We start from the raw sequence: 24,159 nt of genomic DNA, 5'->3' as shown, positions 1-24,159 counted from the left end.
GTGCTGCAGTGCCGGGCAGGGATGCGCGGCTGTGTGGGGGGACTGGATGGGGACTAGCCAGGCTCCGGCCGAACATGTGCGTTGCCCTACAAGACTAGCAGTCCATAGGCGACATGGCAGGCATTGTCAATCATCGAAGCTCCTCGCATTCCAAACCGCCTGCCACCACCACCAACACCGCCGTCTTGCTCCCCCCTCCCCCACGCCCCCTAGCCAAGGCGCATGCAGCGCTCGCATAATGCGCCATGGCGGAGACTCTCAGTAGTAACGCGATCAACTATCTCGGTACCTATTCCCCGCCAACACCCGCCCCAGTGGCCTGTCTCTCTGACGCGTGGTCTAGTATGGCGATATCTTCAAGAAGCCGGATTTGGTAATGCCGCCCTCCACCTGTCGCGATGCTGGCTCCGGGACCCGGACACGCTTCCATTTGCTGCCAACATCGAGCCCCACGCCCTCGTCCGCCTCGTCCAGGATGGCTTGTGCTTCGACCAGCTGCGCGCAGAGGCCTGCAACGTACGTCGCCTCTGCTCTGCTCCGCTCCATCAAATGCGCCTGGGCTAACTATACCAGACGGAACCGCGATACAGGTTCGGCTCCGACCACGGCCGCCCCTACACGCGCAACGGCAGCCTGCTGACCCTCGACAAGGGCATTCCCGCCCACGAACTCGCGACCGAGGCCAACGGTGCCGTCCAGGAGCCCCCGCCCAAGAAGACGCTCAAGCGCAAAAAGGGGAAGCCTGCCAATGGTGTCGACACGCGCCCAGAACCCCAGCCCAACGGCGATGCCATGGACATTGAGCACAACGGCGCGCCCCATCACGTCCCAAACAGCCTGAGGGCAGACTCCGAGCCCGTAGTGTCCGAGGCCGAGTCGCTTACTGTCGCAGAGATACCGCTGTCCACGCTCAGCATCGGCCAGGACGCCGAGATCCAGACAGACGCCATCGCCATCGCAGACCTAACCCCCGGCACCGTTTTTGTCCCCCGCCACGCAAACCCTGACAAACTTGTCCAGCACACGCTATGGGGTCCAATCGAGTCGCCCGTCTTGCTTGCAGCCGGAAAGTCGCTCCTCCAGGTCCATGTTGTTAGCAAGCCTGCCAGTAACGAGCAGTCCCCGCCTATTCACACCCTTGACATGTCCCTGCCAGTCCAGAATTTTGACGTGACTGCTCTGTGCTGGCATTCCGAGCACGAGCTGACCGTTTCTGCGCGCGAGCAGTGTGTCAACGAGGTGGGCGAGAAGATGATGATGGATAAACTCATCAAGCTGACCGAAGGTGGCACCACCTCCAACGTCATCTCCTCGACCGCTGGTCTCATAAATACTCTTCGCTGGAACCCCAAGTGCAAGCTTCTGTTGTCCATTTCCACAGACGGAGAAAAGGGATCCATCAAAGTGTGGAAGAATGACAGCGACTCCATTCCAGCGTGGACAGAGTTTACCGACACAGCTATTCTGGATGCTCAGTGGATTAGCGACTCGGCCTTTGTCGTTTGCGGCATCAGGCTGTTCAAGATATACGAAGTCACCGACGCTCTGACGACCCAGCGAACATTGGACACTCACATACAGTGGGAAACCGTCAAGCACGACCCGGTGTCTGGTATCATAGCCGTGCTCGGAATCGAAGACCAGAAGAACTACCTGGGTATCCTTCATCCCAATGACTCGATCCAGCTGCAAACCCACGAATACCCAGACGAATACGCTACCGACCTTGCATTCCGCCCGAGTCCCGCCACCAAGCAACTGACCAATGGCTCCGCCCTGCCCTCGGTGTTGCTTGCAACAAGTTCCATGTCTGGCGCAGCACGGATATGGGATGCAAACGAGCCATTCAAATGTGTCAAATCTCTTCCCACCACGGATGGCACCCAGGCCTTCAAGATTGCCTTCTCCCCGGATGGGGTGTTGTTGGCTGCAGCGGGCCCCGATGCGGTCACTGTGTGGGATGCAGAAAAAAGGGACGTCCCAGTAGCAACATGGCGGGCTAGTGAGTGGCCAAGCGACAAATGGAACCCTGGAATAGATGGCGAGTTCAGTCTCGGTTGGGACCCAGACAGCTCCCGGCTATCAATTGCTCTTGGAAACCAGGTATGTTAGGCCTCCAGAACTTGATTGCGCTTACGCACTAATGCCCTTTTTGCAGATTGCAATCATCACGGTACCTAGGTAGTCTCACCTACCGATGCACGAGCAGCACCAACTGCATCCCCCACGGTGCACAAACTTTAGTTTGTGGGGAAAATATCTCCCCACCATGGCAGAGTATCAGCGCCATTGCGCGTTAAGAATCCAAACCATTTACCGGGCTTGCTGCGGAGACATCACTCCGTGGTTGCGAAATCACGAGAAGCCCGTAGCGGGGCCGTATGTGGAGTTGTGGAGTCGAGGCAAGGAATAGAGGGGGTGGCGCCTCTGCCGGCTGCCGAGGCCTTCGTATCGTGATAGGCTGAACGTGGCAGCCTAGTCAATCTTCCGCATCTGGGACCGGATACTAACCTGGATCCACTTTTGACGTCTTCGCACGGCGTTGGGGTCCATTGCTTCGGCACTTGTATGAGGCAGTCAGCCGCGGCGCCACAAGCATGAGAACTGCAGTCCGCCACCCAAAAAGCGCTATCATTTCCGTCTTTCTTTCATCCGTCCTTCATGCGATCCATGTCTTCGATATACCTTCTAATTGTATACTATACCATCTCATAGCACCCATCTTGAAGAATACAGTTTTGGACACGGGTCGCATGACCATCTCTGACGGCACCTCACCATCCATCTACACTTGACTCTCTCGAGGATATCCATACAATGTCGGCGATACCAAACCTACCTATAGATCAGCTACCGAAGATGCAACTCAATAGTCAAGTAAATGGCGTCACTGCGCAAACACCTTTCAAGCTCCACGATGCGCCTGTAGAAAACCTGCGTCCACTAAAGGTCATCGTCATTGGTGCGGGTTACTCGGGTATCTATTGTGGAATTCGCATACCTGAAAGATTGAGAAACGTTGAATTAGTGATTTACGAGAAGAATGCTGGGGTTGGGGGAACTTGGTATGAAAACAGGTAAAAAGAAGCCCCCTTCTCTTCTCCTCCTAGGTCTTACTGTTTCTTAACAAACGATGAGACTGGGTCTGACTTAATGCTCAAGACAAGTGTTTGGTGACTAATGTGAACGCAGATACCTGGGCTGCGCGTGCGATATCCCTTGTGAGTCTCGCCACCTTTGACATCAAAACCCTTGGAGTGGTGCTGATCTTCTCGTTAGCGCACTCCTACCAGTATTCCTTCCAGCCAAACCCCAATTGGTCATCCCTGTACGCGCCAGCCGCAGAGATCCAATCCTATCTCCAAGATGTAGCGCAAAAGTATTCTGCGGATCGCTTCATCAAGCTGCGCCATCAAGTCCAAGGTTGCCATTGGGATGACAAGACGGCCAAATGGAACGTCACAGTAAAGAACCTGGCGACAGAAGAGACCATTCATGACCAGGCAGATGTGGTGATTTCTGCAAGGGGCAGCTTGAATACCCCATCCTGGCCGGATATTGATGGCCTAAAGACATTCAAAGGCGAAGTCATGCATTCCGCGGCGTGGAACGAAGAGTGAGATTTACCTTGGACTGCATCTTGACTCCCAGTCGACTGATATAGAGAAACAGTTATGAATTTGAAAACAAGCGGATTGGAGTAATCGGCTCAGGCTCATCTTCCATCCAGATTGTACCCAGTCTTCAGCGTTTACCAGGCACGCACATCAGCACATTTGTGCGCAGTAAGACATGGATCTCCCCACCTTTTAGCTACTCACTCTGGGACAAGTATGGCTTTCAAGGGACGGCTATTCCCAAAGAGCTTCGTGATCGCTTTGCCAATGATCCAGAATACTATCAAGAGTTCAGACTCGCAGTCGAAGAAGATGGAAACGGGATCCATGCCTTTACCCAGAAAGGAACACCTCTTCAATCGGGCGCCAAGGAGTTGTTCCATCAAAACATGAAGGAGAGACTGAAGAGCCATCCTGAAATCTTTGAGGCGCTGTTACCTTCGTTCGCGCCAGGGTGCCGCCGCCTGACGCCTGGCCCGGGATATCTCGAGGCCCTAACACAACCAAACGTTGATTTCATCACGTCCCCTATCACTCGCATTTCAGAATCGGCTATACACACTGCTGACGGCAAAGCGCACGAGATTGATGCTCTTGTATGCGCCACTGGCTTTATATCTTCTGCACCACCCCCGTTCCCACTCACCGGTAGCGGTGGGCTTACCCTGACAGAAAAGTGGAAAGATCGCGCTGTGACGTATCTCTCGCATTCAATCGCTGGATTTCCCAATCTATTCAGCATGCTTGGCCCTAATTCGGCCATTGGTACTGGTAGCCTGACAATGATGATAGAGACCGTGGGCGATTATATCATCAAGGCCATTCGCAAGATTCAGAAAGACAATATCGCGGCCATGGTTGCCAAAGAGGCACGAGAAAAAGATTTTATCGAGTACGTTGACGCGTACTTTGAGAAGACAGTTTTTGTCGACGAGTGCAGGAGTTGGTACAAGAACAAGGGTACCGGTGAGATTGTGGGCCTCTGGCCAGGAAGCACGTTACACTGCATTGAGGCGATGCAGAGTCCGCGATGGGAAGACTTTGACTATATCTATCTGGCCGAGCTTGAGGACCATGACACTGACAACAAATTGAAAGGCGTAGGCAGAAATTCGAACAGGTTATCCTGGCTAGGCAATGGTATGAGCATCAGGGAACAAAAAGAGCAGGATCTGGCCTGGTACTTGTATCCGGAATTCGTGAACAAGCCTGCTACGCCGTATCCGGAGAAGAACAAGGTCTATGATATACGTCCGTTTTCATATTAGGCGAAGTGGATATATTCGTAGTTGATGTAGTCTGTAGCAAGCTTCTAAATGATAAGAAAAACGAATGTGTGTGGTCCATAATGTGGCATAGTGGAGCCGAGCTACTCCAGACTCCAGCCGTTCATGTGAAAGGATCCCGTTCCCCAGCTTCCGTTTTTGTGGGGTAGCCGAGGCACCGGTTCACATGCGCCGCAAGCTGCATGTGCGACGCCGACAACAACATCCTCTCCCGAGCACATCAACCTTGTGACCCTTGCTTTTCCCAACAAATCTCCGAGACGCAGAACCCTCCAGTCACCTGCGCAAAGGCGTACTTTGTCCTTGACGTGCCATCCATACAACAGACCACCGTCGTAACCTCCCCGCCTTAAGCGCGTCACTACAGCGTGCGCTCAGGCGACTAACCTTAAGCACCACCAATGCCTCCCTCACGATAGCCATGGCCGTCTTCTCGAAACCCATATCCTCCCATCGCCTCAACAGCGCCTCGGCCAAGGCCATCGTGTCCGACCTTACGCGGCTCTACTTGCAGCACCGAACACGCATATCGCGCGCCGTCTACCTTACCTTGTTCGTAGCTCTCATAAACCGCATTCGGAATGCTATTGCCGAGCAGAAAGCTGCTGCTCTGCGCAGGGCCTCAAAGGGCGCAAGCAAGACGTCGGCAGGCGAGGGCGAAGCCTCGGGGAGGAAGAAAGTCGAGCTGAATCGCGAGTTTTTCAAGAACCTGCTTCGGCTGTTACGAATATGTATACCTGGATGGAAGAGCAAGGAATTCAGACTCGTTATTGGGCATAGCGTCTTCTTGGTGCTACGGACGATGATTAGCTTGTATGTTGCTGAGTTGGATGGACGACTGGTTAGTGCGCTTGTGAGGGGAAAGGGTAGAGAATTCTTGATGGGTTTGGTCTGGTGGATGGCTGTTGCTGTGCCGGCGACATTTACGAACAGCATGGTATGTGCCACCTGCGCTCTTAGCCGGGTCAGAAATCAGGACAAACTACGAGTGCTAACAAGGTAAACAGTTGTCATACCACCAGTGCAAACTCTCTCTGCAATACCGGACTCGACTCACAAACTACATCCATTCCAAGTACCTCTCGCAAATGACGTTCTACACACTCAGCGCCCTCGATGACCGCATCGCAAACGCCGACCAGCTGATTACCGTCGATGTAGCCAAATTCTCCAATTCCCTCGCGGAACTGTACTCGAATCTTGCGAAACCCGTTCTTGACATTATCATTTACAACTACTCGCTTTCGCGAAGCGTCGGCGGCGAAGGTCTATTTTTCATGTCACTTTTGGTGCAAATATCCGCAAACGTCATGAGGGCACTGACTCCGCCGTTTGGAAAGTACGTGGCGGACGAGGCAAGACTGGAGGGAGAGTTTAGATTCCAGCATTCAAGACTGATTGACTGGAGCGAGGAGGTGGCGCTCTACGGAGGGCATGAGGCGGAAAAAGATACGCTCGACAAGGGCTATTTCACGCTGATCAAGCATGTGAACCGGATACTAAGACGGCGGTTCTATCATGGCATCATGGAGGACTTTGTCATCAAATATTTCTGGGGTGCTTTGGGCTTGATGCTGTGCAGTGTACCGGTATTTTTCAAAGTACCTGGAACTGGCGGAATGAGTATGGGCGATCGCACAGAGAGTATGTATTCCGTTGTCCCACGTGTGTTGTGGAAGATCTTGGAGATTTAGCTTGCTAACGAGTGCGGTGACAGATTTTGTGACAAATCGCCGCATGCTTCTAATGTCCAGCGATGCATTCGGCCGTGTTATGTTCTCATACAAGGAAATCACTGAACTCGCAGGCTACACCTCGCGCGTCTCTACTCTCCTCGACGTCATCGACGACATCCAGGCCGGTCATTTTGAAAAGAAACTCGTTTCTTCCGCCGACACTGAAGAAAACGCTGCCGTTCTGCGAGGCCGTGGTACCGTAACTGAAGGCGAAGACATCGAGTTCGTCGATGTCCCCATCGTTTCTCCCAATGGCGACGTTCTCGTACGTGCACTGTCTTTCCACGTAAGGCCCGGTGACCATCTCCTCATTGTTGGACCCAACGGCTGCGGCAAGAGCAGTCTTTTCCGCATCCTCGGCGGCCTGTGGCCCGTCTACGGCGGCAAGGTGCGCAAACCGCCATTCGAAGACATATTCTATATTCCTCAGCGACCATATCTCTCCCGTGGTACACTCCGCCAGCAAATCATCTACCCAGATTCTCTACACGACATGCATTCCAAGTCCATCACCGACAACCACCTCCTCGCCGTACTCGCCACGCTCAACCTTGAGTCGCTGGTTGACCGCCCTGGCGGCTTCGACGCCGAAGCTCAGTGGGAAGACGTGCTTTCCGGTGGCTTGCAGCAGCGCGTCGCTATGGCTAGGCTCTTCTATCATAAGCCGCGGTACGCGATTCTAGACGAGTGCACAAGCAGCGTGACGCTCGAGGTAGAGAGAATCATGTACGAAGAAGCCAAGAAACTAGGCATTACCCTCATGACTGTCTCGCACAGGCGCAGTTTGTGGAAGTACCATTGCCGTATCTTGCAGTTTGATGGCCAAGGAGGGTTTTACTTTGGAGGGTTGGACGCTGAGAGGAGGGCTGTGCTCGAGGAGTAAGTTTTCCCCTTGTTTTTGATTTTAGCGATTTGGGATTTGCCTGTTTCTGAAATGAGTACTAACGCACGTGCAGCGAGAAGGAAGATATTGATTTGCAGCTCCGAGCTGTCCCGGATATCGAGCAGAGAATCAGGGAGTTGGAGGCTTCATAAAGAGGGAGTAGGTGACTTGCATTTTGGCGGTAGAAGTGGGGGAGCTTGTTGTACGATGATATGGTAGTATCTTAGTTGTTATGGATACATATACATTAATAGAACGGACTTTGTTGCGGTTCTGTTTATTCTCATTCACGTTGCTCAACAAGTTGTTCAACCGCCTTTGTGTCTCCACAGGCTATGCCACTAAGAACAGACCCAAAAAAGACATAGTAAGTGAACACTGTAAATCTAGTTGAAGTGGACATGCTCTAAACCATAGATGTGTCAAGATTGTCGGACCACTAGCGCCGGGTGCAACTGTCGTAGCCATTCTTCCCGTGAATCCTTTCACGTCGTGATGACTGCATCAACAAATTTCTGGATCTGGACATGTGCAGCGCCGACAAGATATCGAGTATTTACTGATAGGCTCTATGTACGTATCTTTCCAACCCCTCATCTGAACTGCATGTGTAAATGCCTCAGGAGTCCAACGCCTTTGTCATCACCATTCTTCTCGTAGATCGAAATGACTTTGAGAAAGCTTCTGAAGTCATCGTCATCAATGGCCCCCCGTTAGTCTAAACACACAAAAGAAAGCATCAGCAATGCTCAAACCACGTCCATAAATTGTTTTTCATCATTCCCTTTCGTCATTATCTAAACCCTCAACCTTTCAGCTCCCCAACCCACTCAATCTCCTTCTCCTCCTGCCAAAACCCACCAGCCTTACCCCCAATATCCCCCAACGCAAGCAGCACCGGCGTCTGCGCCCCCTGATCCGGCGTCTTAGTTCCATTCCCCTTTGTCATCTCCGTATTCACATAGCCCGGACAGCAAGCATTAACCAGCACACCCTCCCTCCCGCTCTCCTTGACCTGCTTCGCCAGTATCTTCGTCGCGCCAATCAGCCCCGCCTTGCTAACCGCATATCCCGCAGTCGGGAACCCCCGTTCTTTTTCTTTGCCAGCTTCGACGGCGGCAACGAAATCCTGCATGATGGCAGTGATGTCGGCTTCGGAGTTTGCGCTGAGGAAGCGGTTGCGGACGGGCTCCGAGTACTTGTTTAGCTTGCCGGACATGGAGGCGACGTTGACGAGGCGGCCGGTAGGTTTGAGGAGGGGCAGGAAGGTGTGGCTTGCTTCGAGGGTTTTGTAGTAGTTGCAGTTTAGTGTTTTTTTCACAATGTCGGCGTCTGAGAGAGAGAAAGAGAGCGGGAGTCAGCAGCTGTTCCAGTATATCAAATTGATTTCCGAGTGGTTACGTACTGTAGCCGTCCAAGGCAATACCGGCGTTGTTGATGACAAAGTCGATGCCCTCGCTGTGGGCTTGCTTTAGGTGATCCGCGAGTGTCTTGATACTGTCGCTGCTTGTGATGTCCAGTAAGTGGAATTTGATTTCTGAAAGCCCGCCGTCGGCTTTGAGTGCCTTTGCTTGCTTGAGTTGTGCATCTTGCTCGAGATTCTTCACAGCTGCTTCTCCCCTGCTCTGGTCGCGTGCAGTCAGGTAAATCAAGAAAGGTCCATTGTTGAGCGGCGACTTGGGATACTGGAGTGCAAGTTGGCGCACAATGGCTAGGCCAATGCCCTGGTCAAGTAAGTACATGTGTATTTCAAGGATTCAAGATAGAAAAAGAAATCAGGTACCTTGTTTGCACCGGTGACGACTCCAACTCTGCTGTAAGACATTTTTAGTGCTGTGATTCCGTCACTAGAGAATTGGATAGTAATGAGAGAAAAAAGAATGCCACGCGAATATCAAAAGACATCTCCCCCCACTCCGAGCACTATATTAATCATCGCTGGAATCGCCAACGCTGTTTGGAGTTAACAAGATGGATACGTCACTAATCATAAAGTGGAGACTATGCCCCAATTGCCCCACGCACTAGTATCCCTTTCAGCGTTAACTTGAGTGTCCCATAACCCAGAAGTCCAATGTTTCCTGACAGCCCTAATTCTGAAGCCATGAACCCCAGTGTCGCGTATGTACAAATCGATCAACGTGGGTTGAACATCCGGACCGACCCCCCTCTTTCATTCCGCCTGCCAGCAAAAAAAAACAACATCCATGAATAGACCACAAGCTCGTCTAGCACAGGCAAGGCAGATGAATAGTCTGATAATTACTGCACGTCTTGCCACTTGGCGCATCGCTCCCCGTCTGCAAAAACAAATCGTAGTACCCAGCATCCGCCGAGTTGCAGGCCAGAAAATTTAGTTCTAGAAGAAAAAACATACCCAAATTAGCACTGTATCCCTTTTTCACAAAAGAAGGGAAATGCCACCGCTTGAAAAATCTCGTCACATGAGAAGAGAGGGAGTGTACTCACGTCGGCCATAGCTACTCCCTTGCGTTGTAATAATCGTATCACCCTCGAGCCCCCACGCCGTCGTGTCACCCTTTGCGCCCCAAACCAGCGGCTTGTAACTCGTCGATGCAGTAGCGATGTTCAGGAACTGGTTGGTTTTCTTGGATTGGATTGTGCCGCCGATAGTAAATTCTTCTGCTGCGGATTCAGGTCCGAGAACGGGTTTTGATGCTGAAATCGACGTTAGTAATGAACTTCCGTATCCAATGGACGTGAGGATGTACGTCTGTGGTAGATGCAGAGACGTGTAGGGACGGAGTAGAAAAAACAGGGTGCTTACAGTTCTTAGGGCTGGCTTGCAGGTAGAGATGGTAAATCGGATCGCGCACACCGCGGATCTTGCCTACCGTCGCTGCTGCTGCTACAGCTACATTTTCAACAGGCGCAGCGGCAGCGCTTTGTGCGAGGAGCAAAAGTGGTGCGAAAAACGTCAACATGGTGATGTGCGGTGTCGAGGACTCAACTGCAGGCAATCCTTGATGGGAGAACCATGACTCTAATACTCTGTTCCTGAGCCTGTAATCAACTTTGGCTTTTGTCGCCTCCCGGATTGCAATATCGCAGATAGATTGCAGTCGCGTCACGCGTGGATGAATTGACTAGTAGATATTAAATACCCTTGTCGTGAAACTACCGCAAACACCGGGACAAGGAGCGAACGGCACGAAGAAACAGGACTAGCAATTAAACTATGGTATTCCCATACCTCGTTCATAAGCACATTATGTTCAAACATCGGGATGACGGGTGCAGCCTAGATGGGACTGGATGTCGCAAAAAAATATAGAGACATCCAAATGCGTCCTGGTGAAGAAAGTATAAATGACAAGGAAGCTCTACCGCACCAGCCTGATCAAAAATCAAGACTTTCTTCACCCACTACCGAAAATACTGGACGTCAACCCCGACACAACTTTGTGTACTTGAGAAATACCAGTCTCCACCGGCCCTCGCTCTGGTGCCATACCAGTCTCCATTGGGACCACCTCCTCAGCACCGTTCGTACCGCCCTTTGGAATTCTAGCTTTCTTCGAAGGCTTCTCAACCGATTTCGATCCCGTACCACCAAAGCGATGATACTTGTGTCGGTTCGGTCGTCCAAATACCTTCTGAGGAGTTTGCAGCAGAGCAAAGCTAGATAACCCCTCACCTTCATTTTCCTCAACTGGTAGTATCTGCGCGTTTTGAATAATCTCCACGATACCAGCATCGTCTTCCAGCTCTTTTGCTTCCTGATGATCCGCTCGTGTCATCTTCTTCGCGCGGCTGAAGATGGCATGCTCAATCGTATTCTCTAGCACTAGCGTTTCAACAAGCACCTCTTTCGTTTGTCCTATGCGATGTGCTCGCTTGATTGCTTGAGCTTCTATATTGGGTCTATTGATCGGATTCAAAATGAGTACAATACTCGCCGCATTCAGATTCAGCCCAAGAGCACCGCAGGCGACATCAATCATTAGGACGCGAACGTCCGGATCTTCGGTGAATAGTCGCACATACTCAGACCGCAGTGTATTGTCCAGATTCCTAGCGTAGATTCGGTGATTGACATACATGAGCTCAAGGCATTGTGCTATATACCATGCTGCGTTATCGCCGTCGTAGAAGATGATGATCTTTTCAGTTGCTTGATGTTGCATTACCTTATCTAGCAAATAGCTGAGTTTAGCGGAAGTCGTGCCCACTATTTGAGTATCATGTAGGGGCGAGCTTGTAGGTAGATTTGCCGTTTCGTCCGCCAAAGTGAGCTTGCGCTTCTTGGAGCGAAGTGAAGAGGTGACAACTGCCACTCCTGCTGCAGTATCATGGGAACTGTTTTCTGATTGTCTCTGGGAAGAAGTACCAGCCGTTACGAGAGTCCGCCGATTTGTTGGTGATTGGTGGCCATCGATTAATGATAACGGTACCCCAGCTTTTTTCGAGGGCGAATCGGCCAATGTCTTTTTGTCGCTATCTTGAGCCCTGCCTTCTGCTTCTGCGATCGCTGCGACCTTGGCTTTGGCTTCGCATCCCACAGCTTCAAGCCCGACGGCAGGATCAGGTGACAGTATGTTGCCATCAACATGGAGCTGTCCTTCGATCAGTTGTGTAATACCGACCATGGTAGGTTCTGCTGAATCACCAAGCGCAAAGCTACTGCGTGATTCTCTAGGCCAATCCTTGATAGCCATTCCCACCTCGTGCGCGTTGCTTAGCGCTTTCCAACCTTCCGAAGTCGTCAACTTGGATACGACCTGACAGCTCTCGAGCAGGGCTCGTGAATCTTCAATGGAGCAATTTATGCCCTCTTTGGCTAGGTACTTGCTGCTAGTTTCAATTGTGGCGACAACGTCGAGCAAACTGAATCCAGTCCATGTGAAGTTCGATTGACGCAAATTTCTTATCAGAGCATGGCGCTCTTTGGCACTATTCTTGTGGAAAAGGTAATCAACGTCAGTCCTTTCGCTTGTGATGGCATTCGCGCGGAGCACTTGAACAAAGAGATTTGCCGTCATTTTGTCGTACCAGCACGGCTTGAGAAACACAACGCGATGCCGCATGGGAGGCAGAATAATGTCTCTCTCGACATCTTCTGGCCGTGTCTTCACGACCAAGCCTTCCAATGTCCGTAAAAAGCACGATGAAAACCCAGAGTAGGTCTTTCGATATTGGTGCTCATGGCGATAGATGTGCTCTTCCCAGTCAAGCTTGCCTTCAGAGCTATCGCACCAAGGACGGGCCATGAGAAAATTTGAGGCTAGGACGCCTAAAGCTTTAGCAGCCTTGAGATTATCAGGGTCCAGATTGAAAGACTTCCTTTGCTCAATAGCAAGCTCGCGCTGCAGTGCAGTGTCGCTTTCGGTTTCCATGGTAGCGATATCGACCTCTACGCCAACCAAGTTCTTTGCAGGTGCTGTAGGTGAAAATCAGTAAGTGGAATTGGGTCTCTTACCAAGGACTTACTGCCAGATACAACCCAGCGCCTCTCTGCCTCGATTTGTTTTGCGACTAATACGGCGTTTGACAAAGAACTAGAGAATGAATGACCCTCGTCGATGATGATCCTCAACCAGTGAATCTTTTTCAGTGGCGATTCGTAGAATTCGTCGTAGTCGACGCAGTTACAATTAGGAACCCTACTAGCCCCGATGTATGGACATTTGCAAACTCGGGTTACTCCACGGACTGCTCGTCGCCCTTGATCGTCCTGTCCGTCCTGGATCTCTTGTTCAAATCGATTACGCGTAAAAAGAAGTACATCAAACTTCATCAGTTCGGTGGGGACTGGCAACTCGCTTCGGAATTGCATGTTGTCATCATCGTACAGATTACTTTGTACCTTGCTCCCGCGCTTTGTAACAGTGTCTAGAACTAACACTTTAAGACCGCCTTGGAGCACATGTTTTTTGATCTCTGACTGCCACTGGTGTAAAAGATTTCTGGGTACGACAACGATGGTACTGGATGATATTATCAGCTGACGGGGTGGAGGTATCCTGGAACTTCTGTTTATCCTGGAAAGCTCAGCCGAAATTTCATAAAATGGGAGGTTTCGGTCAAGCGCATTTCGGAATTTCGTCATGTCTCCGGCGCCATTCATTTCGGACTGCTCTAAAAAGCCCCGTGCAGGTACAGAATAGCGCCCAAGAATAGACGCCGCCATATCTGATAACTTTCCTACGCGGCGGCGAACGGGAGGGGGTGGTCGGTACGCTGCGGGTATCTTGGGTAGATGGTATTTACTAGCCAAAATTACGGCTAGACAGATGACAGTCTTTCCTAAGCCCATAGTTTCTGCCAAAATCCCTCCTCGTGTGGTTTCGTAATATCGAGGCTCGTGCAAAAAAGATCCGTCACGGCTCCCAAAGTAGAATTTCCTGCCATCCGGAGACGAACGTACTTCGAGCCTAGGATCAAGCTGTAATTGAGGTGCTGCCTCCCTCTGCAACATCGCACTTGCAGAACGAGCTTGATAAGCATACAATCTAGTTCGTAGTCCTGGGAGTGCTTGTTCGCCATACTCTTCCCATCCTGAGACAGTTGCGGACTCCAATAGATCGTTTACAGCAGCTCTTGTATATCGATCCCGAATTTTTCCTGGAACCGGCGCTGGTGATGGTAACTTGTTGAACATATAATATAGCGAGGAAAGCTCGGCACCAGCCCAGGGATCGAAATAGCGTATTTGGTTTTCGTCGGGGTCACCATACCAAGCCGTTGTTGATATGTCGATAGATTTGAGGAGTTGCCGTAAGGTAGCCTTCAACTTCTTGCTGTTGCGATCAATGGAACGGCGACCCCAATCTTCTGGCATCAAATACACCCGTAATGAACTCTGGAAAGGAGTAGTACCAGGTGCAAAATTGTGTAGAAAGAGCCGAATCCAGTGTGCCTCGAGCAGTCTGGAAGCTTCGTTGCCAATGATTGCCTTCACCTCTTCTGGAAGCTCATGATACAGCAACTCCATCCACTCAGTATCCGCTTGGGGTTTATGAGATGGAAGGAGCGATTCTTGAAAGTGAAGGCAGCCAAGAGCGATATAGCAATCAACATCCTGCTGCTTTGTAGCCAGGCTTTGAGTGGGTTCGTCTTTTGATGAGGCTGAGGTGATTGACATTTGCTCAGCTACAGCAAACAGTGAAGTTTTGGACCGTGATGTAACAGATGCAGGATAATCCTTAGTATGTACTTGTTCGCTACTTGTTATGCTTGACATCGCTTGTGGCGATCCGTTAGTACGTGGAATACTAGTTCCGTCCCAGGAGACAAACCTGGGAACCACGACCGGTTCACTCATGTCGAACATTAATTATTAGTCAAACCAGAGGACTGAGAGCATTGAACCTCAGAATGAGAAGATGAGCTTCAAAACAGATTTTGTTGGTTGATATGACTAGTGAGAGAGTCAAGGCAACTGCGAGGTGCACGGTGTCGACGTTTCGCGCTAACGCTTTGGGTTAGTGTGATTAGCTGAGCGTGTATCCGTAGGAACAGGTCTAATTCTATGAGCAAAAGCTACATTCTGTAGCTCAATATAAAATACTTTTCATAGCTCTGCAGACTGCAGAGTACAAGCCCAAAACGCCGATACGCCATGCTAGTTCTGAAAATCTACCGCATCTCCTGCTGCCCTGTGGTAGGCTTCACATTGTCGCCTTCAACCCACACGCTTTCCATTGCCTTCTCTAGAATCTGCATACCTTCCTCGATCTGTGCTCCGGTAATCACAAGTGGAGGGACAAACCTTAGGGTATTTGTACCGCAAGTGATGATTAGAAGACCTCGTTCGCGGGCAGCTGTGACGATGGGCGTAGGATCTGTGTCCAGTTGAAGGCCGAGAATCAATCCCTTACCCCTAACTTCCTTGATCTGATCCGGGAAGCGGGTTCGCAGAGCATCAAAATGCTTACGGAATGCTTCCTCTTTAGCAGGTATCGATTCGAGAATCTCTGGAGAAGAAAGACGTGATAGGATATAGGAAGCAACGCGCGATCCGAGAGGGTTGCCTCCGAATGTTGTGCCATGATCACCAGTCTTGATATGGTCACACACATAGTCATTGACAATAGTGGCACCAATTGGGAAACCATTGCCCAATGCTTTGGCGGTGGTCACAATATCAGGGTGACACTCCTTGGGATAACCACCGTGAGCCCAGAAAGTGCCTGTTCGTCCGAGGCCGCACTGGATCTCGTCGAATACAAGGACGGCACCGACTTCTGTGCAGCGCTTTCGCAGAGCAACAAGGAACTCAGGTGTCGCTACGTTTACTCCTCCTTCTCCCTGGATGGGTTCAACAATGACGCCGCATGTTGCGTCTGTTACCAACTCATTGACAGCGTCGACATCGTTGAACTTTCCGTACCTGAAGCCAGGAATCATCGGCGAGAATGGAGCTTGATATTTTGGGTTCGGTGTTGCGCTCAAACTTCCCATGGTACGGCCGTGGAACGAGTTGTGGAACGAAACAAACTCATACTTGTCTTTGTTTGGAGAAATAGATTTGCCCACTTTGCGCGCAAACTTAATGGCAGCCTCGTTTGCCTCGGAACCACTGTTGCATATGAATGTGCGAGTCGCGCTAGCAAATCCTCCGGTCGCATGCGTGAGCTGGATGAGCTGTTTCGAGAGGAGACCTGTGTGCGGGTTGTGATAGAGGTTTGAGGTATGAATCAGTTGTTTTGCCTACATCAATGTCAGTTAATTTCAAATATTTGTCAGGGTCGCATATCTTACCTGCTCTCCAATGACTTGCGCTACGCCAGCATCGCAGTGTCCCAAAGCGTTGACAGCGATACCAGAGGTAAAGTCAAGATATCTCCTGTTCTCGATGTCCCACATGTAACATCCTTTTCCCTTTTCGAACATTGGTGGCGGGCGAACATAAGTCGGGACCATGTATGGCAGTTGCTGATTGACTAGACCTGCAGTCTTCGAAGTGGCAGGCGGATCGGGCGTTGGCAACGACGCATCGCGCTAGAAATGGTAAGTCATAAAAGATGGCATACTCTGAATTGATGGTGGGCTTACAGCTATCGAGTCCAAGACATCCTGTGGAAGGCTTGAACCTTTCAGCCCGGCCGCTGTTGAAGTAAATCGCGCAGACGTGCCATTGATGCGCGGCGCACGCAATACAGAATAAACCCTCCTGGAAGCAATTCGTGCAGCCATTGCAAATAAAAAACACTGTGAGAAAGAAGGAGAGGAAGAGTAGTGTTAAGAAATTAGCATTGGAGTGCTTGTTGAGGCATGACTGTTAAGGCGTGACGCAACGCCCAAAATTTTGGGCTGCATATGAGATGCGGGCCGAGGTCGGAATCAGCTTACCCGGGGTGGGTGTTTAGTGTATGGAATATATACATAATTTTCGCAAATTCTTACATCGAAGTATCACCAACGCGAACGACTGTTCGCGCAAGTCTCGTTGGTGTAGTTGGTTATCACGTGGGTCTCATATCCTCCATGCTATGACTACTCTAAGAGTAGAAATCCCAAGGCCGCCAGTTCGAGTCTGGCACGGGACAGCTTCGTTTTTTGCTATCGTGACGTTGCGTGATGGCACTCACATGTGTCTTTGCTTTTTTGGACCCTGTCTTGGACGCGTCTTTCGAACCATGGGACGGCTGAACGCCGTTCTGTATTGTAATATGAAGAGCAAGACATGTTACCTGATATCTGAGGCTCTGTTTTTTTTTCGCGACAAACAAAATCTCTTGTAGTCGCGTCGTGAAGCCTCGACACCACGATTCACATGTTGTCGTGAGTGTTTCGCGATTGTCAGGGGTTCAGGTCGCGATGACGTGGTCCATTGATGTCATTGACTAGCCAATATCTACATCTAATCTCATAACGCGCACTTACTCCTCAAGAGAATCATTAGGTATTGCTTTGCATCGACGGTCTGCATTCTTCATCCCAGATATCATTGACGAGTATGCCTCCAGCCAAGAAACAGAAGAACTCGCGCCATTCTGGCGTCTCCACGCAAGATGACCACAGCGACAGCTCAGACTCTGCCTTTGAATCTGTGCGCCCGCGCAAAAACAATAAGCGCAAGAGCACGGAAAGTGCGGGTGACGAGAGCCAGAACGCGAGCAAGTCTGGAGACCCTGCAAAATCACCATACGACTATATTACCATTCACCGCCCTCTCTTCGATGTACTAGGCGAGAATTGGCTCGCATGGTCGTCCAACCCGTCGGCCCACGTCGAGGAAGAAGATGTCTACAGTAAGCTGTACAAGCCCAATTTTGAACGGGAGAAGAAGGACGGTATCGGCGGATCTCCACCCGAGAAACATCCAGAACACAAGTGGGTGATAATGCGGGAGGCATTTAACAAGAGGGATCTGCTGGCCCGAAAAGCGCACTACTGTAACCCCGACAACTTCGGCATGTACATTTACAACGATTGGGCAAGTTGGGGGATACTTGAGATTGCGGAGAACATGGTATGTGATATAGTGTTGAACGTATATACTAGTCGCACGCTAATTATTCTAAAGATGATCGAGTTTAACAAGGCCTATCAGTCAAAAGCGCCCACGCGTCTCGAAGATATATGGGTCGTCATCAGCACCGTAGGTATATGGCTCAATGACGGGGAACACATGAGCCTACTCATCAGCGGCGAAGGCGACGATGTACTGACGTTCATTGGTCTTCTTGGCTGTGCATTACTAACAACTCTTGCGGCCGTAGAGAAGGCAGGTGAACTTAAACCAGATTCACGTTTTCTCGACCTGACACTCGTCATGGCTTACTACATAGAGATATCATATGATCTCCCTGCCTATGGTGTTGAGGGTGACTGCGTAGGATGGCGCAAACACCTCGTACGCTACTTCGAGAAGGGCAATCTGGATCCAGCCAAGGGCCTCTCAACGACAAAAGTAAGAATTGAGAAACTGAAGAAGGTGAACAATTACAACGAGGAGCCTGGTGCGTCAGATTCCGTAGCCGATCTCCCTGATATGTGGGGTGATAATCCAGTGTTGAAACTACTCCGGGAAGAAAACAACGAAAAAGAAAAGGAAGGACCAGAAGGTGCAGACAAGCCATCTGGATCATCGAATGCTAAAAAGAGTAAAGGCAAAAACGCAAAGAACGAAGATGATGTTTGGAATTGGGTCAAGGTTTTCAAGGCATACAAGAAACTCAGAAGCCCAGTAATGGGTGGTCAACACTACGATATCACCAAGATGTCTCGAGCTGAACGAGCGGCGGCGGCGTTTGATCACCAAGATCCCCTCGCCGACATACCAGCCAAGGAGCTGAGAAACAATCTGATAGATATCGAGTGAGAGCCATTTATCGGATGTTTCGGGCAATGGATAGGAATGGCGTTGGCTCAATTATTTGTTTTGTTTTGGATTCCCACATGTTGTGTAATAGTTCCAATTGTTTCATAGCGAAAATTGTGTTGTATATTACAGTTCCAACTACCGACTCTACTGCACACATCCTCGAGTGTCCACCGGCCAAATCTCTTCAATCACTCCATTCCGGTGCGCATAATACACATCATGCAGATTTACCGTGGGATCAATATGGCTCGGAATCATCTCCACCCTATCCCCTATCCTCAACTCGCCCGCCTTTCCCTCTTCCCACTTGAGACTCCCATGCTCATCACCCAACACCCCATACTCATACCCTTGCGTCTTGCACTCCGCAAGCCCCGAATCCGTCGTCAAACTCTTCAACCCGGCATCAATCGTAATAACATTGGGCCCCTGCTTGCTCAGCACCGTCGACAAAATGGTCAAACTCTGCTTGAAATGCTGCCCCCCAACCGCATTCCTGTAATCCGTATCCATGAAAAGAAACGACCCAGGCTGCACCTCCGTGACCCCAGGCACGCTCGCACAAAACTCCGCCGTCCCCGTCCCGCCCGTCGTAACAACATCGATCTTGTGCCCCTCCTTCCTCAGCGCCTCCGCCGTCTCAACCAAGATCTTCATACTCTCCAAACACATCTCTTTCCTGGCCTCCAGCCCATGCACATGCTGCAAGTGTCCCTCATACCCCTGCACCCCAATCAACTCCAAATGCCTCGTCTGCGCCACAAACACCGCAAGTTCCTTCGCCGGCGTCCCCGGCTGCACGCCCGTCCGATGAAGCCCAACATCCAAATCCACCAGCGTCTTGACCTGCTTCCCCTTGAACCCGCGCTCCGCCAGCGCATCATCGATAGTAGCAGCGCCCTGCACACTATCCACCACAATCCTCACCTCGGGATGCTTCTCGAGTAGCTCGACTAAGCGCTGCACTTTTGCGGCGCCAACGACTTCACACGTGATGAGCAGGTCAGAAAAGCCTTTGGAGCACATGACTTCGGCTTCGGAGAGCTTGGCCACGCAGCCGCCTTTTGCGCCGGCGGCTGCCATTTTTCGGGCTACGATGCTGGATTTGCTGGTTTTGAGGTGTGGGCGGATGGATACGCCGGTGGGGAGGAGTTGGGACATTAGTGTTTGCAGGTTGGATTCCATGATGTCGAGGTCGACGATCATGGAGGGGGTGTCTAGTGAGACGATGGGGTCGCCGATTTTGGGGGCGTAGGGCATGGTTGCGGTTGCTTTGATCGAGGGGAATGTGTTGATCCGGTTTGTGGTCAGGCTTTGGTGATGTGGTGTAAATGAGGGGAAGTATATTGATAGTCAATCAATAAATTTTCCGTCTTTTTGTATTTTTTTTTCGTGCAAAATCTCTGTGACTTGGAAAATATACGAATTTTAATAGTATCTCGGAATGCTTCGGGGTTGAAGACTATATTCCAAGAGTCAGAGCGAACATCGGACTTGGAGGTGGTGCTGACGATAAGCCGTCTCCGAGGTGGAGAGGTTGCTGTTGTTGTAGCCCAATCGGGTAAGCCGAGCGTCAAAGCCACCTTCCGAACGCGATAGTAGAATTGTAGATCTTCGGGGTTCTGCTGCTGACTCGCAGTGTTCCTGAAAATCTCTTGATGTTACAATTGGATGGTTGCATGGAAATGTAATTGTTTGGAGAGTAAGTTCTTCGAGTTGAAGGCTGGTGCATAGTATGGTGTTGTGAGTACATTACATGCAGTCACGCTGCATAGAACAAGTCGACTGGATATTAGAGGGGTACCAAACTCGATTTTTTTGTTTTCAGAAAGACTCCAGAGTAAATTGGACGAGTGGAGACGAAGATCTATATTATCAGTGTGTATGATGAACACGTATTAGTCGGCGAATCTATAGCCTAGATGCAGTGATGCGAAAACACAGTAAGCGCAAGTAAGCCACTGACTCCCAAGTCGCGATGAAGAAAGTGAGTCAACGATTTCCTCCCAATGAACTAGCCCAGGACTCAGACCTTGCAACCATTGTGTCCATTCTGCTGCCACATCTTCACACTCTTAACCTTCATCTGCCCGCCATCCTTCCACGTAGGCAGCCACTGATTTCTCGCCTCCCAGAAATCGAGCTTAGCACGAGCGCTCCTGTCGATCCATGGCTTACCGCTCTTGCTGTCCTCGAACCAGCCATTTGTTGATCCGACACCTAGGTTGATGACAAGGTAGAAGTCCTGGTCAAAGGGTGATGTGTTGCTATTGGTGTGCGCCCACGGGTTGTCAAGACGGGTACCGTTAGCATCGGCTAGAGGGAAGCCACCGTACTTCCAGAATGGCTCGTCGAAATGGGTATACATGACTTGGAGAAGACGTGTGTTGATGTACGTAAAGATATACTTCTCAGACCACTGGATTTTGGGTTAGCGTCACTGTGCTAGAGTTCAAATGAATGATGAAGCAAACCTCGACACCAAAGGTATTGTATCCAGCCGCATACGTGGTATGCAGTGCTTTTCGCTTGACATTGTTGCGCCACCAGCCATTGTGGTTGGAGTCAGGACCAAATTGCAGCGTACTGGAGACAATGTTGTTTCCACCCTGAGCGTAGCCAGGTGCATTACCACGCGACTCCATGATATCAATCTCACCAGAGCGGGGCCAGGGACCATACACGCTGTCCTTGGGCAACATAGAGATTGAGGGCCACAGCCAATCTCCAGCGGGCAGCTTGGCAATGACCTCGACGCGTCCGTACTTGATCGAAGCACCAAGCTTGGTGTTTATGCGACCAGATTTGACAGGGTTGACAATAGTACCGTTTGTCGTGTTGGTAGATGCAAAGCAATCCGTCCATACAAGACCAGTACAGCCGTGACCGCGGAGATCAATGATGTGATCCTGCATAATGAATTCCTCATTCTGGACGGTAGGCTTTATGACGAGCTCGCCATTGTCGATGAAGACGTTCTCGTGGGTATCGGTAGTCATCTCGAATTGCCCGTTACTGCACATCGAAGTCAGTCACGAGCTGCAGCCTATCTACATGCTGTCACCTACCCAAAGCCACCAAGCTCGACCTCCTTTGTCCAGAGACTTTCATTCCAAGAAGTGAAGTTGTCGTTTAGAATCTCGCAATAGCCGTGCTGTGCAACGGACCTCAATCCATCCCAGATGAGTATTCCTGTGACGGCCAAGCCAAGAGCCAAACCAAGGAGAGGGAAGATGGTAACCCATATCTGTCTGGGATGCTTCTTGTTGAGCCATGGCTGCTGAACATCTTCAGGCTTAACGCGCCGTGATCGAAAGAATTCGCCCCTGTACGGGTTCTGGTAGCCGGACACAGCTGGTGAAGGGGTAGTATTCATTGTGCACTATGAAAAACAAAAATGCAAAGAATGGAGAGCGAATGTGGGAGAGATGCTGTAGGGATGTAGGATATATCCTTTTTATGGACATATTCGTCGTACAATTACCAGTACATAACGGGTTGGGCGAAGTCGGAGTGCTGGAAGTCAACCTTTGAATCTGTAATCTGCTGAATTGGTCACTGTGGATCTACCCGAGCTGTCTTCCCAGTCTTTTGTGGCGAGGAAAAGGCCGCCAGTCGGTCTAATGATATTTAGTAATTTAGGTGACGTTGGTAAAGACTCTCACCACTACTGCACCGTCACGCTGCGGTCATGCACTCAACATGTGCTGGCCTCTCTGTTCTCACTGGCTATCTTAGACATTCTGTTGGTATACATCAACCCGTGCTCTAACGATGCTAGATCCATTGGGATTGTGCCATAAATCTGGGTGGGCCAATATGACAGATATCATCAGTGTCAATCCACTAGGCGTACCATATTACTATCCTAAAGTCTGTCAGTGGCTGCAGTGGTCAATGAGACATTTGCGTAAGATTTGGCAATGGCTCTGAGATGCAAACTCAGCATCGCTACCGGAGATATAACGAAGATTACTTCAAGAGGGACCTTGCACTGGGACATGGTTCAATTGGAAATTTTGAAAATATTTGAACAGTTGATTGAGCACTGACACATACGGAGCCTCTTCGTAAGGTCGTGACTTCATATTCGAAAAGCATATCCATCCGAAGGTATATGGATGAAGCTCTCAAAAGCGGAACTATGCGTTCGCAGCCAGACTAAGGTAGATACCCCACACAACACCCACTGAGGCACCAAAAACAACCCTCTTATCGACAGGGATCCAGAGGAAGCTAATGAGACTTATCGCTGGCCAGAACTTGTATCCATCCTTCATCATGGGCCACGTCTTGTTGATGCAATCGCTAGTAACCACATCCGAAACAACTACGCCCGGTTTACCTTGCGCGTTAACGTATGCCATATAACTCACGAACATGAGCGTATTGACAACGGCGCCAATTGTTTGGTCAAGGATAAACTTGATCAAAACATTTTTTCTGCTCATAGATGTCTTCGCAGGCTCGGGTTTGGACGCGGATTTCTCGGATGAGGTCGAAGCCGGTGCTGACGGCACATTTGTGGGAAATTGGTCTTCAAGGAAGCCTTGCCAAATGATGTTGGGTGGCGTGCTGAGGACACTGAAGACGACGAATTTGAGCAAGGATTGGTAATTGAGAGCGAAAGTCGTCTGGGGCAGATGTCAATTCCATGGCTTTCACATGAGAAATTCCGCAATAGTGCGTACATCGTCTTTGTATGATGATATGGCTTGCGCAAGTACGTTGGACGTTACGCTGAGTGCTGCACCTTGCAGCGTCTGCGATATCATCGACATCTTATCGTTGAGTATGTATTCTGTTATCGCTGGGGAGATCTTCGTGTACGTGGCTAGAAATCCGAGTTTGCGGACCCGGTGAAAGTAAAAGGATATTATGTGAGTAATGCAGTGTTTCTAGGTGCAAAGAAAGAAACAGATTGGGGTATCGCAAGTATATCAATGTGGCCAGAAGTATAATTTCCACCGAGGCTGGAATTGTTGCAGCAATGTTTCGACAGGGCGCGTCTCGCGTAGCATGGCTAGCGTCCTGACGTCAATCAAGGCTGCATCTCCAACGCCCGCCATTTGCGCACTGTCGGTCCGGCTGAACCAGATTGGTTCCCTTGCGCCCGAGAGTATTCTACATCTGATATTCACACTGTTCAGCAATGCACCCCGGAATTGATCAAAATGCGGGGTCGATATTACGCCAAGTCAGTATGAGCTGACCGCAACGATCCTGGCGACGGCAGATGTCTCGAGATACATGTTGTCTTCTCAGACTGAGTGTGTTTACATTCATCCCACCAACGCTAGATAGAGCGCTTTTATAGATGCTTTCGTCTAGTTGTTACTACTGC

At 50.3% G+C, this 24,159-nt stretch overlaps 10 protein-coding genes and 1 non-coding gene across 11 annotated transcripts; 4 read left to right on the top strand and 7 right to left on the bottom strand.

The window, feature by feature from the left end:
- Positions 1-245: 245 nt before the first annotated feature.
- PSV08DRAFT_368015 (uncharacterized protein) lies at positions 246-4,885 on the top strand (the record flags this gene model as incomplete). The annotated part of the gene is made up of 9 exons (XM_014229329.2): positions 246-285; positions 344-516; positions 574-2,103; positions 2,285-2,379; positions 2,582-2,694; positions 2,846-3,077; positions 3,193-3,221; positions 3,280-3,616; positions 3,673-4,885. 9 exons carry the CDS (start codon positions 246-248, stop codon positions 4,883-4,885), a joined length of 3,762 nt encoding a protein of 1,253 aa, XP_014084804.2.
- A 200-nt stretch (positions 4,886-5,085) lies between these two features.
- PSV08DRAFT_358788 (ABC transporter transmembrane region 2-domain-containing protein) lies at positions 5,086-7,805 on the top strand. Its single transcript, XM_014229330.1, has 4 exons — positions 5,086-5,840; positions 5,911-6,547; positions 6,621-7,518; positions 7,596-7,805. The coding sequence occupies exons 1-4, from the start codon at positions 5,325-5,327 to the stop codon at positions 7,672-7,674; spliced, it is 2,130 nt and encodes a 709-aa protein (XP_014084805.1). The 5' UTR covers positions 5,086-5,324; the 3' UTR covers positions 7,675-7,805.
- A 522-nt stretch (positions 7,806-8,327) lies between these two features.
- PSV08DRAFT_383893 (uncharacterized protein) lies at positions 8,328-9,467 on the bottom strand (the record flags this gene model as incomplete). The annotated part of the gene is made up of 3 exons (XM_014229331.2): positions 9,306-9,467; positions 8,928-9,246; positions 8,328-8,854 (listed from the first exon to the last, which is right to left on the bottom strand). Exons 1-3 carry the CDS (start codon positions 9,345-9,347, stop codon positions 8,328-8,330), a joined length of 888 nt encoding a protein of 295 aa, XP_014084806.1. The 5' UTR covers positions 9,348-9,467.
- A 283-nt stretch (positions 9,468-9,750) lies between these two features.
- On the bottom strand, positions 9,751-10,467 carry PSV08DRAFT_243500 (uncharacterized protein; the record flags this gene model as incomplete). Its single annotated transcript, XM_066092305.1, has 3 exons — positions 9,751-9,881; positions 9,992-10,201; positions 10,311-10,467. 3 exons carry the CDS (start codon positions 10,465-10,467, stop codon positions 9,751-9,753), a joined length of 498 nt encoding a protein of 165 aa, XP_065949749.1.
- Positions 10,468-10,856: 389 nt separating this feature from the next.
- Positions 10,857-14,816, bottom strand: PSV08DRAFT_383885 (P-loop containing nucleoside triphosphate hydrolase protein; the record flags this gene model as incomplete). Its single annotated transcript, XM_014229333.2, has 3 exons — positions 10,857-12,923; positions 12,974-14,635; positions 14,711-14,816. 3 exons carry the CDS (start codon positions 14,814-14,816, stop codon positions 10,903-10,905), a joined length of 3,789 nt encoding a protein of 1,262 aa, XP_014084808.1. The 3' UTR covers positions 10,857-10,902.
- Positions 14,817-14,955: 139 nt separating this feature from the next.
- On the bottom strand, positions 14,956-16,759 carry PSV08DRAFT_215351 (pyridoxal phosphate-dependent transferase). Its single transcript, XM_014229334.2, has 3 exons — positions 16,541-16,759; positions 16,247-16,486; positions 14,956-16,195 (listed from the first exon to the last, which is right to left on the bottom strand). The coding sequence occupies exons 1-3, from the start codon at positions 16,679-16,681 to the stop codon at positions 15,122-15,124; spliced, it is 1,455 nt and encodes a 484-aa protein (XP_014084809.1). The 5' UTR covers positions 16,682-16,759; the 3' UTR covers positions 14,956-15,121.
- Positions 16,760-16,928: 169 nt separating this feature from the next.
- On the top strand, positions 16,929-17,034 carry PSV08DRAFT_t7. Its single transcript has one exon. It is a non-coding gene; the product is annotated as a tRNA-Met (tRNA).
- Positions 17,035-17,444: 410 nt separating this feature from the next.
- Positions 17,445-18,889, top strand: PSV08DRAFT_383879 (uncharacterized protein; the record flags this gene model as incomplete). The annotated part of the gene is made up of 2 exons (XM_014229335.2): positions 17,445-17,960; positions 18,015-18,889. The coding sequence occupies 2 exons, from the start codon at positions 17,445-17,447 to the stop codon at positions 18,810-18,812; spliced, it is 1,314 nt and encodes a 437-aa protein (XP_014084810.1). The 3' UTR covers positions 18,813-18,889.
- Positions 18,890-18,914: 25 nt separating this feature from the next.
- On the bottom strand, positions 18,915-20,289 carry PSV08DRAFT_23689 (uncharacterized protein). The gene has a single exon (XM_014229336.2). The coding sequence runs from the start codon at positions 20,073-20,075 to the stop codon at positions 18,960-18,962; it is 1,116 nt and encodes a 371-aa protein (XP_014084811.1). The 5' UTR covers positions 20,076-20,289; the 3' UTR covers positions 18,915-18,959.
- Positions 20,290-20,841: 552 nt separating this feature from the next.
- On the bottom strand, positions 20,842-22,191 carry PSV08DRAFT_171604 (glycoside hydrolase; the record flags this gene model as incomplete). The annotated part of the gene is made up of 3 exons (XM_014229337.1): positions 20,842-21,234; positions 21,290-21,830; positions 21,884-22,191. The coding sequence occupies 3 exons, from the start codon at positions 22,189-22,191 to the stop codon at positions 20,842-20,844; spliced, it is 1,242 nt and encodes a 413-aa protein (XP_014084812.1).
- A 654-nt stretch (positions 22,192-22,845) lies between these two features.
- PSV08DRAFT_23688 (uncharacterized protein) lies at positions 22,846-23,781 on the bottom strand. Its single transcript, XM_014229338.2, has 2 exons — positions 23,507-23,781; positions 22,846-23,449 (listed from the first exon to the last, which is right to left on the bottom strand). The coding sequence occupies exons 1-2, from the start codon at positions 23,594-23,596 to the stop codon at positions 22,958-22,960; spliced, it is 582 nt and encodes a 193-aa protein (XP_014084813.1). The 5' UTR covers positions 23,597-23,781; the 3' UTR covers positions 22,846-22,957.
- Between the last annotated feature and the right edge of the window lie 378 nt (positions 23,782-24,159).

The sequence above is a fragment of the Bipolaris maydis genome (genome assembly GCF_028858645.1).
Source record: "Bipolaris maydis strain C4 unplaced genomic scaffold PSV08scaffold_2, whole genome shotgun sequence".
In the NCBI taxonomy this organism is placed as follows: Eukaryota; Fungi; Ascomycota; class Dothideomycetes; order Pleosporales; family Pleosporaceae; genus Bipolaris; species Bipolaris maydis.
The sequence above is the reverse complement of the archived record's forward strand: the minus strand, read 5'-3'. Positions and strand labels throughout refer to the sequence as shown.